The 17,549-nt window shown below is 41.8% G+C and overlaps 1 protein-coding gene across 1 annotated transcript in view; it reads right to left on the reverse strand.

Annotated features, from left to right (window-relative positions):
- MSH4 (mutS homolog 4) overlaps positions 1-17,549 on the reverse strand; it is a 90,634-nt gene that overhangs the window by 55,665 nt on the left and 17,420 nt on the right. The window contains exons 6-8 of the mRNA XM_027874059.1: positions 16,062-16,235; positions 14,581-14,753; positions 13,714-13,781 (exon numbers count right to left, since the gene is read on the reverse strand). Coding sequence (XP_027729860.1) covers positions 13,714-13,781; positions 14,581-14,753; positions 16,062-16,235 — 415 coding nt within the window. The remainder of the gene's footprint in view (positions 1-13,713; positions 13,782-14,580; positions 14,754-16,061; positions 16,236-17,549) is intronic.

The raw sequence follows: 17,549 nt of genomic DNA on the forward strand, positions 1-17,549 counted from the left end.
GCAGCACCAAGGCTATCTCTGCTACCCCATGCTCTTGCTAGGCAATCATACCACTTCTGTTCCAGTAAAACATGTCTTGGATGTGATCTCTTGCAGCACTTTTGACTCAGAGTTCATTGCCACTAATATGCTTCAGTCTGCTTAGATCCATCACACATCCCTCTACTCCCTCGAGTTGCTCTGCAGTCTTCATTCAGCGTAGACTGCAGTATCTAAAAGGCATCCCCTCTGTCATTTGTCCACTCTCACTAATCTTCCATCTCTCCTTGTCTACTGACTGCGTCCCTACTGTCTACAGGCCCATATCTCCCTCATCCTCAGAAAAGCCTCAGTTGATACACCCACCCTCAGGACCATCCCATATCTCGCCTCCCTTTCAAGGCTAACCCCCCTCGGAAGGCTGTCTACAATTGGTGCTACCCCTTTCTTTCCTCTTACCCTCTTCTTAACTCTCTGTGGTCTGGCTTCCAGCCTCATCATTACACTGAAACTGATCCCTCTGAAGCTAATGACCTCTTAACCACCAAAGCGAATGGCCTCTCATTCTCACCTCCTTATCCAACCTGTTGCCACGCCTTGTTGATTCTACCTTTATAACATCTCTCTCATACACTCCTCCTCGCCACCCTGCTACAGGCCTTAAGGTTGTATGGTGTGTTCAGAAGCACTGGCACCTCTAGTGTGAGGGTCTGCCAAGCCCTTTTCAGGGCTGCTTTCCACCTTTGGCGTCTACCTGCAACCCAACTCTCCCCTGGCTCCAAGACGCTAGCGCATGTGCGCTGGCCACACGCCAGTAAACCGACCCCATTCAACCCCTCCTCTGCTCAGCTGTCAAGCTGACTTCCCCAAAGCACAGCTCTGCCCATGTCATCCCCATATTAAATAAGCTCCAGCAGCACCCTGTGGCCTCCAGGACCAAATACAAAGTCTTCTGTCTGGCATTCAGAGTTCTTCACAATCTGGCCCTCTCAGCCTTTCCAGTCTTCTTATGCCTTTTTCCCCTCCACCTTCTCCGCAATCTAGTGCCCTGGCCTCCTGGCTGTCCCTTACAGAAGACCTTCATCTCCTCTGTACCTTTTTACTAGCGTCTGCCATGCCTCCTCACCTCTGTCTCCTGGCCTCCCTGACCACTCTCTACAGGAAGCCTTTGCCCATCTCCCTTAACGATAAGCCTTCCTTCTCAGAATATCTCCAGTTCATCTTGTACATGTCTCATTTGCATGTAATCATTCGCATGTTGTCTCTCCCATTAAATGATGGGCTTCTGGAGAATAAGGACTGCTTTGTCTTGTTTTGTTTTGTCTGCCTTTCTTTTTATCCTCAGCACTTAGCACAGTGCCTAGCAGACAGCACTTCAAATGCAAAACCAAGCACTGATATTAGAACCTGGAGACAATAAGAAGGCCCTGGAGTTAAGTGAGTGAGAAGGCAGAAAATCACTTTGGTGGCTGAATGGTAGATGGACTGAAATGGGGAGAGACCTGTGGCAGGCAGAGCCCCAGCAGTGACTGCATTAGTCCAACTGTGAAGTGATGAGGGTCTGCACCAGGGTCCAGGCAGTGTCAGAGGATAGGAGAGTGTATATTCAAGAGACACCATGAAGGTCAAAACAACATCACTTGGCAACAGAATGGATGTGTTGTGAGTACAAGTGAGGAGTCAAGCAGGATGTGAGGTGGGCTGCTAAGAAACTGGGAGGATGGTGGTACACTCCAAAATAATCAAAGTTGGTAAGAGGTTAGGGTTTGTGGAGAAAGACAATGTAACCTCCCAATTCCTTGGCCTCCTCAGCTCCCAGGACCTGTGTTGCCATGTACAGGGCATGTTACCCCCTTCCTCTCCCCACCACCCACACGTGCTGCAGAGACTCTGCTTCAACAATCCAAGGTTCTGATTCCCTCTCTCCCTGTGGTCTTGTCCTCCTCATCCTCCTTCTCCCTGACCCTTCTGTCCTTTCTAAGACCCTCACCCATTACTTCAAGCTCACTCTTTTCCTTTCTCAGTCACAACACTACAGTTAACTTGTGCCATTCCGCACTGTCCTTCATCTTCAAATCCCACATCCCACTGTCCTCTCGGTGCTCGTCTTGGCAAAAACCAACCCTGATTGCTTACCTCATCTGCCACCCCACTTCTTTCTTTTTTTAATAGTATTTTATTTTTTTCCAATTACACGTAAAGACAGTTTTCAACATTCATTTTTTATAAAATTTTGAGCTCCAAATTTTTCTCTCTCCTTCTCTCCCATGCCCTCTTCCCAAGATGGTGGGCAATCTGATATAGGTGATCATGTACAATCATATTAAACGTATTTCCATATTAGTCATGTTGTGAAAGAAGAAACAGAACAAAAGGGAAAAGCCATGAAAAAAGTGAAATAGCATGCTTTGATCTGCATTCAGAACCATTCCACGGTTCTTTCTCTGAAAGTGGATAGTATTTTCCACCATGAGTCTTTTGGAATTATCTTGGATCGTTCTATTGCTGAGAAGAGCTAAGTCAATCATAGCTGATCATCACACAATGTTGCTGTGTACGATGTTCTCCTGGTTCTCCTCACTTCATTCAGCATCAGTTCACGTAAGTCTGTCTAGATTTTTCTGGTCTGCCTGCTCATCATTTCTTACAGTACAACAGTACTCCATCATATTCATATACCACAACTTGTTCAGCCATTCCCCAACTGATGGGCATCCTCTCAATTTCCAATTCTTTGCCACCACAAAAAGAGCTGCTATAAATATTTTGGGTCCTTTTCCCATTTGTATGATCTCTTTGGGATACAGACCTAGAAGTGCTATTGCTGGGTCAAGGGATATGCACAGTTTTATAGCCCTTTGGGCATAGTTCCAAATTGCTCTCCAGAATGGCTGGATCAGTTCACAACTCCACCAATAAATAGTATGTTACTGTCACAGTTTTCCCACATCACCTCCAACATTCATCATTTTTATTTTTTATTGTATTAGACATTTGACAGGTGTGATGTGGTACCTCAGTGTCGTTTTAATCTACATTTCTCTAATCAATAGTTATTTAGAGCACTTTTTCATATCACTATAGATAGCTTTAATTTCTTCATCTGAAAACTACCTGTTCATAATGTCCTTTGACCATTTTATCAACTGGGGAATGACTTGAATTTATATAAATTTGACTCAGTTATAAATTTGACTCTATATTTGAGAAATGAGGCCTTTATCAGAAACACTGGTTATAAAAATTGTTTCCAATCTTTCTGCTTTCCTTATAATCTTGGTCACATTGGTTTTGCTTCTGTGAAAACTTTTTAATTTAATGTAATCAAAAGTAACCATTTTGCGTTTCATAATGTTCTCTATCTTTTGTTTGGTCATAAATTCTTCCTTCTCCACTATTTCTTGCTCTCCTAATTTGCTTATAGTATTACCTTTTATGTCTAAATCATGTACTCATTTTGACCTTACTTTGGTATAGGGTGTGAGATGATGGTCTAAATATCCAGGGATGGGGAACCTGTGGCCTCGAGCTACATGTGGTCCTCTAGGTCCTCAAGTGAAGCCCTTTGACTGAATCCAAACTTCACAGAACAAATCCCCTAAAGGATTCAGTCAAAGGGTCACACTTGAGGACCTATAAGATGATATATGGCCTTGAGGCCACAGGTTCCCCAGCCCTGGCTAAACCTAGCTTTGCCATAGTATTTTCCAGTTTTCCCAACATTTTTTTTTTGTCAAATTATGAGTTCTTATGCCAGAAACTGGAGTCTTTGGGTTGATCAAACAGTAGATTACTATGGTGACTACTATAGTTACTACTGTGTCTTGTGTATATAACCTATTCCACTGATCCACCACTCTGTTTCTTAGCTAGTACCAAGTAGTTCTGATGACTGCCACTTTATAATATAGTTTCAGATCTAGTATGGCTAGGCCACTTTCCTTTGCATTTTTTTTTTCATTAATTCCCTTGATATTCTTGATCTTTTGTTCTTCCAGATGAAATTTGTTATTATTTTTCTAGCTCTATAAAATAATTTTTGATAGTTTGATTGGTATGGCACTGAATAAGTAAATTAATTGTCATTTTTATTATATTAACTCAGTCTACCCAGGAATAATTGATATTTTTTCAATTGTTTAGACCTGACTTTGTTTGTATGAAAAGTGTTTTGTAATTGTATTTATTTAGTTCCTAGGTTTGTCTTGGCAAGTAGACTCCCAAATATTTTGTATTGTCTACAGTTATTTTAAATGGAATTTCTCTTTCTATCTCTTGTTTCTGGGCTTTATTGGTAATATATGGAAATAGTGATGATTTATGAGGGTTTATTTCCTATCCTTTGACTTTGCTAAAGAAAGATAATTCTTTCAAGTAGTTTTTTCAGTTGATTCTCTAGGACTCTCTAAGTATACCATCATGCAAAGAGTGACAGTTTTGTTTCTTCATTGCCTAATCTAATTCCTTTAATTGCTTTTTCTTCTCTTACTGCTAAAACTAACATTTTCAGTACAACACTGAATATCAGTGGTGATAATGTGCATCCTTGTTTCATTCCTAATCTTACTGGAAATGCTTCTAGCTTATCCTCATCACAGATAATGCTTGCTGATGGTTTTAGATAGGTACTACTTATCATTTTAAGGAAAGCTCCATTTATTCCTATGCTCTCTAGTATTTTTAATGGGAATGGGTGCTGTATTTTGTCAAAAGCTTTTTCTGCACCTATTGAGATAAACATATGATTTCTGTTGGTTTCGTTATTGGTATGGTCAATTATGCTAATAGTTTTCTTAATACTGAACCAGTCCTGCACTCCTGGTATAAACCCCACCTGGTCAGAGTGTATTATCCTCATGATAATGTGCTGTAATCTCTTTGCTAACATTTTATTTAAAAATTTTGTAGCAATATTCATTAGGGAAATTGGTCTATAATTTTCTTTCTCTGTTTTGGCTTTTCCTGATTTAGATACCAGCACCATATTTGTGTTATAAAAAGAATTTGGTAGGACTCCTTCTTCACCTATTTTTCCAAATAGTTTGTACAGTATTGGAATTAATCATTCTTTAAATGTTTGGTAGAATTCAATTGTAAATCCATGTGGCCCTGTAGATTTTTTCTTAAGGAGTTCACTGATGACTTGTTCAATTTCTTTTTCTAAAATGGGGTAATTTATTTTATTTCCTCTTCTGTTAAGCTGGGCAATCTATATTTTTGTAAATATTCATCCATTTCATTTAGATTGTCAGATTTATTGTTATACACTTGGGCAAAATAGTTCCTAATAACTACTTTAATTTCTTCTTCACTGGTGGTGAATTCACCCTTTTCTTTTTGGTACTGGTAATATGGTTTTTTTTTTTGATCAAATCAACCAAAGGTTTATCTATTTCACTGATCTTTTTTTCATAAAACTAGCTCTTAGTTCAGTAGTTTTCTTACTTTTAATTTTATTAATCTCTCCTTTGATTTCCAGAATGTCAAACATGGTGTTTAATTGAATATTTTAAATTTGTTATTTTTCTAGCTTTTTAATTGCATATCCATTTCATTGATCTCTTTATTTTAATCATGTAACCATTTAGGGATATAAAATTTCCCCTAGGTACTGCTTTGGTTGCCTCCCATAAATTTTGGTATGTGGTCTCATTATTGTCATTCTCTTTGATGAAATTACTGATTATTTCTATGACTTGTTGTTTGACCCACTCATTCTTTAGGATTAGACTATTTAGTTTCCAATTAATTTTTAGTCTATCTTTCCATGGCCTTTTATTACACGTAATTTTTATCACATCATGGTCTGAAAAAGACGCATTTAATATTTCTGCCTTTCTTCATTTGATTCTGAGGTTTTTATGCCCTAACACATAGTCAGTTTTGTGTACATACTATGGACCACATAGATAAAGGTATTTATATTCCTTTCTATCTCCATTCAGTTTTCTCCAGAGGTCTATCATAACTGACTTTTCTAAAATTCTATTCATCTCCTTAACTTCTTTCTTGTTCATTTTGTGGTTAGATTTATCTAGTTCTCAGAGGGAGAGGTTGAGGTCTCCCACTAATATAGTTTTGCTGTCTATTTCTTCCTGTAACTCACTTGACTTCTCTAAGAATCTGGACACTATACCACTTGGTACATATATATTTTGTATTGCTATTACTTCACTGTCTATGGTAACTTTTAGCAAGATGTTTTCCTTCCTTAACTTTTTTAATTAGATCTATTTTTGCTTTTGCTTTGTCTAAGATCAGGATTGCTACTCTTGCTTTTTTTTTTTTTTACTTCAGCTAAAGTATAATTTGTCCTGCCCTAGCCTTTTACCTTAATTCGTGTGTGTCTCTGCTTCCAATGTGCTTCTTTTAAACAATACATTGTATAATGCTGGTTTTTAATACACTCCGCTATCTGCTTCCATTTTGTGCAGGAAGTTCATCCCCTTCACACTCACAGTTATGATTACTACCTGTGTATTTCCCTCCATCTTATTTTCCCCATTTATACTTTCTCTCTCTTTTCACTCTGTCCCTTCTCACCAGCGTTGTGCTTCTGACCGCAGCCTCCTGCAATCTGCCCTCCTTTCTATCATTGCTCCTCTTTTCTTTTCCCCTTCCCCTCCTACTTCCTCATAAGGTAAGACAGCTTTCTTTACCCAACTGAGTGTCTATGTTATTCCCTGTTTGAGCCAAATCTGATGAGAGTAAGGTTCAAACAATGCTCACCTCTCCCTTCTTTCCCTCTACTGTAATAGGTCTTTCATGCCTCTTCATATGATATGATTTACCCCATTCTGCCTCCCCCTTTCCTCTTCTCCCACTAAAAATCTATTTTTTCATTCCCTAATAAATTTTTTTTTATCCTCACATAAAAGTCAACTTATAGTCACACCGTTTATCTAAGTATACTCCTTCTAACTTCCCTAACAGAGATACAGTTCTTAAGAATTAAGAATATATTAAGAAAGTGTCATCTTTCCATGTAGGGATGTAAACAGTTTAACCTTATGGAATACCATGTTTTTTTTTTTCTTTCCTGTTTACCTTTTTATGCTTCTCTTGAGTCTTGTATTTGAAAATCAAAATTTCTGTTCAGCTCTGTTTTTTTCATCAGGGAAGTTTGAAAGTCCTCCACTTCATTGAAAATCCATCTTTTCCCCTAAAAGATTATGCTCAGTTTCGCTGGGTAGTTGATTCTTGGTTGTAATCCAAGTTTTTTGCCTTCTGGAATATCATATTCCAAGCCCTCTGATCCTTTAATATAGAAGTCGCTAAGTCCTGTGTAATCCTGACTGTGGCTCCTTGGTGTTTTAATTGTTTCTTTCTGGCTGCTTCCAGTATTTGCTTCATGATTTGATAGTTCTGGAATTTGGCTGCAATATCCCTTGGAGTTTTCATTTTGGGATCTCTTTCAGGAGGTGATCAGTGGATTCTTTCAATGACTATTTTACCCTCTGGTTCTAAGATATCAGGGCAGTTTTCCTTGATTATTTCTTGAAAGATGCTGTCCAGGCTCTTTTTTTGATCATGGCTTTCAGGTAGTCCAGTAATCCTTAAATTATTTCTCCTGGATCTAAGTTGTTTTTCCAATGAGGTATTTTACATTTTCTTTTTTTTTTCATTCTTTTGATTTTGTTTGACTGATTCTTTTTTAATTATTCAGTATTTTATTTTTCCACAGTTATATGTAAAAAAAATTTTAACATTTGTTTTTAAAACTTTTGAGTTCCAAACTTTCTTCCTTACTCTCTCTCCACCCCTTTCCCCCACTGAGATGGCAAGCAATTTGATATAGGTTATACATGGGTAGTCATGCAAAACACATCCATAATAGTCATGTTGTGAAAGAAAACAGACAAAAAGTTTCAAGAAAAAAATGTTTTTAAAAAGTATGCTTCAATATGCATTCAGACACCATCAGTTCTTTCTCTGGGGATAGACAGCATTTTTCTTCCTAAGTCCTTCAGAGTTGTGTTTGACTGATTCCTGATGTTTTACAGAGTGATTAGCTTCTACTTGCCCAATTCTAATTTCTAAGTAATTATTTTCTTCAGTTAGTTTTTGTATCTCCTTTTCCATTTGGCCAATTCTACTTTCAAAGGAGTTGTTTTCTTCAGGGGAATTTTTTTTTTCATTTGGCCAATTCTATTTTTTAAGGGGCTGTTTTCTTCAATTTTTGTGCTTCCTTTTCCAAGCTGTTGATTCTTTTTTCATCCTTCTCTTGCATACCTCTCATTTCTTTTTCCAATTTTTCTTCTACTTCTCTTACTTGATTCTTAAAATCCTTTTTGAGCTCTTCCAAAAAGACTTTTTGGGGCTGAGACCAATTCATATTCCCCTTTGAGGCTTCACATGCAGGCCATTTTGACATTGTTGTCCTCTTCTGAGTTTGAATCTGGATCTTCCCTGTTCCATAGCAGCTTTCTATGGCCATGGCTCTTTTTTGGTTTTTGCTCATTTTTAAAAGTTGAGCTCTGCTCCTCGAGTACAGGGGACACTGTCCCAAGCTTCTTGCATTGGGGGGCCAGGGGCCTGGTCACTGGCTTTTTGCTCCAGGGCCTCTGGGGCTGGTAGCTTGCCCACTGTACTGGAGTGACCCAGCCTGGTTGTACCTGCTGGTGTGCCCTGGGTTCTGGCACTAGAAGTTTGCCTGTTGTGCTGGGGCTGGAGGCTTCACAGCTGGCCCGCTATGCCAAAACCAAGGGGCCTTGGTTGCTGATCTGTGCTGTGACTAACAGTCTCCCACTAGTTTGCCCGGACACCATCTGTGCTGGGCTGTACTCCCCTTTTACCCAAGTGAGATAGACCTTTCCTAAAGTCTTTCTAAGTTATCTTAAGTGTTTCACTCTATTTTTTTGTAAGTTCTGTGGCTCCAGAATCTGTTTAGGGTTTGATTTAATGTTGTTTCTGATGGAAACTGGAGAGAGCCCAGGCAGCTTCCTGGCTTCTCTCCACCATATTGGTTCCATACGCTACCCCCCACCTCCACTTCTTAACTAACATGCTACTGAATAAAGTTAGAGAAAATCACACAACCAAGAAAACTGGGTCTACTGCTCCTGCCATCACTTCATGGTAAATATCCTTTTCTAAAAGCTAATTGGTATTAGTCAGCTAAATGAAAAGAGAGTGGCAATAACTAGCAGTTAACATTGGGGAAAACATACAAGAATGGAAGCTTGAACCCAATAGCATTAGAGAAAGTTACCCCAACCCTTTAGAGTACCTTAGAACCTCAAGGAGTTCGGTATCCTTAGGCTCCTAAGAGTATTTTGCCTAAAACAGAATAGAAAATGAGGAACAAGAAAGGATGAACCCCTTATTTCAGGAGGCCAAAAAAGTTTAAGAAAAGCTTTAACTCGGATCCCGGTGTACTCTGTCATCTAACTCTCTAAGGCAATTTATCATGTAATATTGTGTAAGACATAACTACGTTGGTTTCTTATCCATCTACCAGACTATAAACTCTGAGAACTTCTGCCTGATCTTGCCAGGGTCCTTCTTTCTCCTCCCATCCCCCATTACCATATCCAATGAGATATCTGTAAAGCACTTAGCACAGTGCCTGGCATACAGCTGACACTATATAAACACTTATTTCCTTCCCCACTTCACTCTACTCCATAGCACCATGTAAGTCCCTCTTTATGTGTCCCTTTCCCCCATTAGGATGTAAGTTCTTTGAGGGCTTGCTACATCTTGCTTCCTTGTACTTACACCCTGAGCATTAAGCATAGAGCTCAGAACACAGTAAGTGTGTAATTGCTTTATATATCAAGCTAGAAGGCTGAGACTATTTTATTCAAACTGCAACTACCATAACTACCTAGCACAGTTTTCAGTATAAATTAAGTCCTTGACCAAGGTTAGAAACAGGGAAAATAGGAGTATCTTCTTTTCAAATAGCCTAGAGATGACCAGGAGCTAGAATTACATTTGGATTACATAGTAGATTATTCTGGGAATCAGACTTAAAATTGAAGATTCTTTAAATCAGGCATTTCCTAAGATGGTCTGTCTGATTAGGTTTTTTCAAAACCCTCCAATGGGCAGAACAGCCAAGCTAGAAGAGGAGGAGGGAGCCATGGAGGGCAGCTCCCCTTCCCTCTACCTCATAACTAGCTAGTCATCACCTAAGAACACCAGATCCAGGAATTGAGGAAAGACTGGAACAGGCCACCTTTTCAGCCCAACATCACAAATTCGACCAACAGGCCAGTGACCAAGGTAAGAACTATGCACCGGGATGGGGTAGGAGCACAGAATCACCTCCCAGAGCTCTGAGCTGGACCAGCAGCATAAGGACATCCAATGTTGATCATTCCAAAGCCAACATTGAGGGGTCTCCCAGAGAAGCCGTGTGCCAAGACTCAGAACCTAGAACTCAGAGCTAGGTTGGCAGCACAGGGATGCCCAAATCCTATCACAGACTGAACCCTCAGCCCAGGACAGTGACTCAGAAAGACTCAGCCTACAGTCAGCACCCCAAGCCTCCAGGATAGATCTGCCCAGAGTAGATCATGAACTCAGCCATCCTCCCAGGAAATTACAAGCCAGCAATCCAACAAGACTTCATAAGGATAAGGTGTTCACATTCTAATAGGAGGAATGGTGACATAAGGATCCCCTAAGAACTGTGGGCTCACCCAAGGTCATCAAGGGAATCAAACAAAATGGAGGAACTAAGAATGATTTTTCTTATGTTTTGATGAAGGCAAGAACCTTAGGAAAATCAAGGAAAATCCCACAAAACACCAAAGACCTAATTCCAAACCAGCCCCCATAGTCACCACTGAGGAGAGGATGGGGCCCACCTCGCTCATCACCACAAGCACAAATCTTCCACCAACAAGCAGATGAGCACAAGAGCCCTGGGAGTGGCAGCCCTCCACCAGAACACTAGTCCTGCTTCCTGCCCAGCCCTCACAGCCATTACTGGGGAAGAAACTCCTGGGGAGAAGGGGCCAGTCATCCCCAACCTATACCAGCTACTTGGTAAGCCAGCCAGCCTAGAGGATGCATCAAGACACAAATGGGGATGGAGGAGAGGGGAAGGGAGGAAGAGAAGGGGGAGGGAGAGAGAAAGAGAAAAAGAGAGGGAGAGAGAGGGGGCAGGAAGAGAAGGGGGAGGGAGAAAGGGAGGGGGAGAGGGAGAGAGAGAGGAAGAGAGAGAAGGGAGGAAGGGGGAGGGAGAGAGGGACAGAGAAAGGGAAGGAGGGAGAGAGGAAGAGATGCAGAAAGAGAGGGAGAGTGAAGGGAGGAAGGGAAGAGGGAAGAACAGAGAAAGAGGAGCAGAAGGAGAGAGAAAGAGAGAAGCAGGGGAAAGGGAGGGATGGAGGAAGGGGGAGAGAGAGAAAGAGAGAGAGACAGAGAGAAAGAAAGAGAGAGAGAGAGAGAGAGAGGACAGTAGGCAACTCAAACCACCATGATCAGCACCTTGATCAATATATGTCCTCAGACTCCAACCAAGACCCCAAAATTTTTGGAATAGCATTGCTTCTAGGCTAATGTCCTCAGCATGGGAAACAAATCCTGGGGAGATACAGCCTGGCAAGTGCTCCTGAAGAGACACAAATGATAGCCTGGGGTTTCTCCCCCCATACTTTTCCTGACATGTCTCTGTGGTAATAGAAGAAAACTTCCCAAAGACTTTCTGCTGACAGAATACAACTGAGGAATTTTCCCAAACTCTGTGCTTCCTTTTCTCATATACAAAAAGAGAAGTGCATTCACACCCTGACATCCGTTAAAATTAGGAATCACTACCGTCTCTGCTTTTGCATCTGGTACAAAAAGAACGGCCCGTCAGCGTAAAGTCAGAAAATTGTTGCTGTTATGGATATGCCAATTCAAAAAGTAATAATGTCATGACAGCATTTGAAATTATAGATACTTTGAGTTATCACTGCTCTAAGTTTTTTTTAAGTAATATAATACAACGGTATTAAAATAATGGTATGCCCACGAGTTAAAAAATATTAAAATCATAAATCATGACTGCAATCATTTAAAAGATCCTAAGTGGAAATGCACAAAAATAAGAGGTGTAAAACTGATTCAATTTTCTATTAACTGAACTTTGCCTAACTTTATCAAAAGGCCAACTTCAACTATGGATTCTTCAGAGAAATTTGCACTAATGAGGATTATGTTAATTTGATTTGCAGACAGCAGAAAAATGCCTGACTCTCATTTCTTGAAGATTCTGAGTTTTTCAGTGTTCCATATTCTTGCCTTGTGTCCTTCTGGATGAATACAAAACATGTGATATACCTACAAGGGCAAAATCTGCTTCTCGGCCTGTCCTGTGACAGGTTTCATTATCTAGTACTATTTTATGGTATAGATGGGGAGGTGCAGAATCCATAATCGACAGAGTAATAAGACCACAAATCAGCCTTCTGGGCGTCCAGATATGAAAATACTGATGTGCTAAATCATCTCCCTTTTCTTTTAACAGATAGAAGACACCTCTAACTTCAAAAATATTTTTTAAAACATTTGCTAGTTCTTTAATTAAAATATTTCTATTGGTACCTTTCTCCCCTATGTCCATAGATGCTCCTCAGGTCATTAAAGGTCTTCGATAGATGCCAGATCTCTCAGAATCAGAGAGAATCAGAGGCATCCTCAGCTCCACCTAGGCCAGGCCCTCTCCAAAAAGAAGCCCCACCAGACCACACTCCAGGGACAAGCAGACAAGCGCCCAATGCTTCAAGACCTCGAAGGAGGCCGACCCCAGCAGCCTGAGGAGGCTCGGTCGATCCTCCATTTGGGGAGCTCTCATGGTCAGGAAGCTGCTGGGGGTTTGTGACACCAAGCCCAAATCCGGCTCTTTGCTGCCTCTCCCCACCACTCCTGGCTCGGCCTTCTAGGGTTAAACAGAGCAAGGCCAAGGCCTCCTCTGGCACCTGATGGCCCTTGTCCTGTCTCTCTGAGTCTTTGCCAGGGTAGGCATGCACAAGTTCTTCAACAATCCTCATGCGCTATGGACTCGAGGCCCTCTCACCTCCCTTTCTGCCCAGCTCTGCACTCTTCACCTTGTCAAGGTCCTTCTTAAATGGTGATGACCACAAATAAACACAGTGTTCCAGAGGTGTGATGAGGCAGGGCACCTCCCTGGAAGGACACTCCCACTAACCAAGCCTGCCATTCCACTGGCTTATTTGGTGACTCTCCCACTGCTGACTCACACTGGACTTGCAATCCACAAAAGTCTCCAGATCTTTTACAAAAAACAACGCTGTCTAGCAAGGCCTCTCCAACTTATGCTTGGGAAGCTTATTGTTGATACCCAGTTACGAGACTTTCCATTTATCCTCACTGAACTTCGTCTTACAGGATTCAACCCGAGACTCTTCTGACTTCTAACTCTGTCTTCCAACGTGCTAGCTCTCTCCCACCTTTGCATCATGTGCAAGTCTGATGAGAGTGCTATCTGTGTCTCTACAGGTTACTGAAAAAGTTGCTAAATAACACAAGGCTGAGAATGACTCCCAGGGCACTTCACAGGGAGACCGCCTGTGACCGTTAGCCCTTAACCAATCTGAACTCTTGGAAGGAAAACTGACTTCAAGTATACTTTGAAAAATAAATACTCTCAAATATGTATACATATACATAACTATGCACATACACAGAAATATTACCATTTTGTATTGATTCTTTTCAACTACTACTCTAAGGCATTAATGAAACTTTTTTTTAAACAAAGGACATACGTTACCATACCGAGTCTTGCTTTGGAATCTGTACAAGAACCGAAAGCAGCTGTTCTGTGTCCAGAAATCTTGAAATAACTGGAATAAGAAATAAAGGAGACCAAGGAAGTATTTTAAGCTTCCACTAAGACATCAACAGTAAACCAGTCTGCCCTTGTATCCCCAACGTGTATCTCTGCACGTAGAAACACTAATCAAACGCTTGTGGACTTGAATGGACACAAACGGCTGGTCAGGTCGTCCACCCTGACCCTGCACAGGGAAGCTTTGGATGGACGCTACTGTAGATGTGGCCGTCTCCTGAGGGCAAAATGTACAAGTCTGTTGGGCAGGGAGGGCCCAGCTGAGGGACAGAACTAACTGGGGCTGAGGATTTTCTCTGTTTTCTCTTCCTCAGTAGCCCTGGAACATCGGTGAGGAAATCAGATGACGGACCCTCTTCAGGGAGGAGAATCCAAAGGCTGGAAAGAAGAAGCAGTCTGAGGCATAAGGATGCCATTAAATATAGTAGGTGAAAAGCGCTGTGTAGTGTTAGACGTGATAATTAAGAGAGATATGCTTTCAGAAATCAAAGAGTGGGGGCAGCTAGGTTGCGTAGTGGATAGAGCACCAGCTCTGAAGTCAGGAGGACCTGAGTTCAAATCCGGCCTCAGACCACTTGACACATACTAGCTGTGTCACCTTGGGCAAGTCACTTAACCCCAATTGCCTCACTAAAATTTAAAAAAAAAAAAAAAAGAAATCAAAGAGTGCAGCCCCAAACTACCTTATCTACTTTAAAAGCAGAAAAGTAGGGTGAGGGGAAAAGGGACATTTCACAAGCCCAGGACAGTTTTAAAACTTGCATTTATGTAACCACAGTGAGATATTCCTTTACCTGACTGAAGACCAAAAAAGAGTTCCTCCTCCTGGAGAAGTTCCTCAACACAGTCTAGTCTCATGGTGATCGTGTCAACATCCGTTAGGGGCTCGAGGATGTTGGAGCGAAGTCTTCGGCTCCCGCCAGGCGTTCTCGTGTGATTGAGAACACCAAAGAGAGTGTGGCTGCTCCTTTGAAGACATCAGTAGTACAGCAAAGGAAAAAAAGGTCCAGGAAAATTCATTTAGGCTTCTGGGGAAACCACGTAATAATCGACAATGTATTCCTCTGCATCACTGGAAAGCTGTATTATTATTCATTATTTATAACTGAAAATTTGAGCCCCAAACTTTTCCAAACTGATCTATTACTTAATTATTTCATACCCCTGTTCCTCATGTGCCAATCACAAGCTTCTGTTTTTATTTCTACCCCTTCCCCCAAACCTGCAGAGACAGCTCATTCTTTACTCACCTATTTTATACTCTCACCAGTATCTTGTGCAAACAGAGCCCCAAACTCTCTAAATTTGCCTTGTTCATCACAGAACTTTGCCCTGACCACTGACAACACGACTGGGTTCCTCAAGGGTCGTCCCGGGGCCTGCTGCTTCTGAATCTAAATCCTCCTCAGACACTTACCAGCTGCGGGACACAGAGCAAGTCCCTCACCCTCTATCACCCCAAGTTTCCTCGAAAGATAGGAATAGTAACTTGTGTGGTTCAAATGAGATCATGTACATGCAGCCAGTTTAAGCCTCCAAGCACCACATAAATGTTGGTGATGATAATGAGGAGCAAGGCAATACCCTCTGAGAACAGCTTTGGGCTACTACAAGCCTCCGGCGACCACAGTGAGCCTCCTGAATGGTTGCCAATAAATTATTTAGGGCTTAAGGGGGATCATTGGCCGCTCTGTCTGCTTCCAGTAGCTTCTGGGTGATAGCTCCCAGTTATGTTCCTCCTTAGCATAAGCCCTGGTAATTTCCCGAATTTCCTGCCTTGGTGAGGAAGACGTTTATGACTTCAGGCTACTAATCCACATACAGATGGGTCTCAAAACTGAGTTAGTTCTTCTGGTATACAACCCATAATTTAACTATGCCTTTTTCAGAGGAGCAAAGTGGAAGGAGGAGAGGAGGGAAAGACTATCAGATCTGTGATTTAATCTGTGTAGGGAGCTTCTGGTGTGCAGACTCCCTCCATGGACACTGATTGGCAACTCGTCAGCCGTCTGAAGTCTAAGGTTAAATAACTTGTCTACAGACACACAGCTAGTGTAGGTCAAAGGCAGAACTTCAACCGGGTCCTTCTAATGCAAGGCCAGCTGCCTCTTAGCTATGTGTTAGAAGGTGTAATGAGTATTAAATGATGATAAAAATTTATTTACACGACATTCCCCAAAGAGTTCAAAGAACTTTAAATTGGTAATATTCTTAGGCAAATACAATGTTTTTTTAAAACATCTATTGTGGGCTTTTAAAAATGGAACAATGTTACCTGCAATCCTGACTATTAACTAACAATTCGAGGTTTTGAGCTGATGAGGAATCTATCATGACTGTCTTCTCGCTGCCCTGGAAACAAACCTTCAATGACTTTGGTGCATAAACTGAATTTTGAATAAATTCCATGTATTTCAGCAGAGCAGCAACAGCTGCTAGACAGTAGTACCTGTAAGATAACCAACGCAAGATGTTTCTACAAGTCTTAATAATAAAAATGAATAATGTAAAAAGAGCAACTTTCTTTCACAAATTCATGCTGCCTAGTTGCGACCTCCCTGAAGCAAGGCAACCTCGAGAAGCAACTCCTATCTGAATGCTCCTGACTGCCTGACTGACCGTATCCCATGATCTGGGTGTCTCTACCCCATGAACAACTGCTCCAGTTTTCTCTTGACCCTTGGCCACCCCGGTGGTCCCATCAGCAGTCCTGCCTGGGAGATGACACTGCCTCCCACTTCACTGTTCAAACAGAGGCCACTCTGTGAGTTCCCTTTTCTTCTGGCCTCTTCCCCTCCAAACCCTGTCCTCCTTTCCTCAGAGGAAGCTGTGGCCCTTCTCATCACCAAAGCCCGTCCTTCAGCTTATACCTTGGACTTCATTCCCTCCCATCTTTTCTACAGCAGTGACCCCCCCCCCCGCCACTCAGCCCCTTTCTCTCGAATTCCCCATCACTATCTTCTGGCTCCTCTGCTGCCCACAAATATATTGAGAAGACTGAACTGATTCTGTACCATTTTTAGTGATCCTATCTACAATTGCTTTAGTCCTGCAGCTGCCTAGGTCATGTTTATCTCTGAATGTAGTTGTAGCAATTCAGCTGGCCTGTAACGGGCTAAGTTCAGAAATCCAGCTCGCCTGCTAATCACAGTTCTTCTCTTGCCTCCAAGAATGCTACTGTCCTTGGGGGATGGGCTATCATCAGGGAGTCGGGGCCAGTATCTTTCCACCACCAAGCTATCCTTCAAGGACATCTGGTTTGCTACCCAAAGAGGTCTGGCCCACTATCTTTTAACCTTGCAGGCGGATTCAAACAATGAACACTGCTTGGTTACAGGAGGGAAGGAGGGGGCTGCTGTAGCCTCTCAATTACCAACTTCCAACCAATCATATTGTTCCCCTCACCTCAGTCATGCAAGCAATCGTGTTGTCTTCAACCCCACAACGTGCCTACCCTGCTCTGTTCTGTGTTCGACCCTCATAAAAATAAGTTCAGTCTTCATCTTGGGGTCTTTCCATAAAGTGAGGCAAGCCACTGACCCCTTTATTAATAGGTTCGGTGCCCTATTCATATACTGTTATCTTGCTCAGCAAGAACATGCCTCAGTCTATCTTTGTGGACTTTTTACTGGGGACAATATCCAAGCCTCCCTCATCCTTTAACAACAGCTCAGAAAACTTTGCCTACACTGCTCATCTCCCTCTTCTTCTCCTCACCTTCTCTTTTTTCATTCGCCTACTACCTTGCACTCCGACGCTGCTC

The sequence above is a fragment of the Vombatus ursinus genome, unplaced genomic scaffold, assembly GCF_900497805.2.
Source record: "Vombatus ursinus unplaced genomic scaffold, bare-nosed wombat genome assembly UNPS02014804.1, whole genome shotgun sequence".
Taxonomy (NCBI): domain Eukaryota; kingdom Metazoa; phylum Chordata; class Mammalia; order Diprotodontia; family Vombatidae; genus Vombatus; species Vombatus ursinus.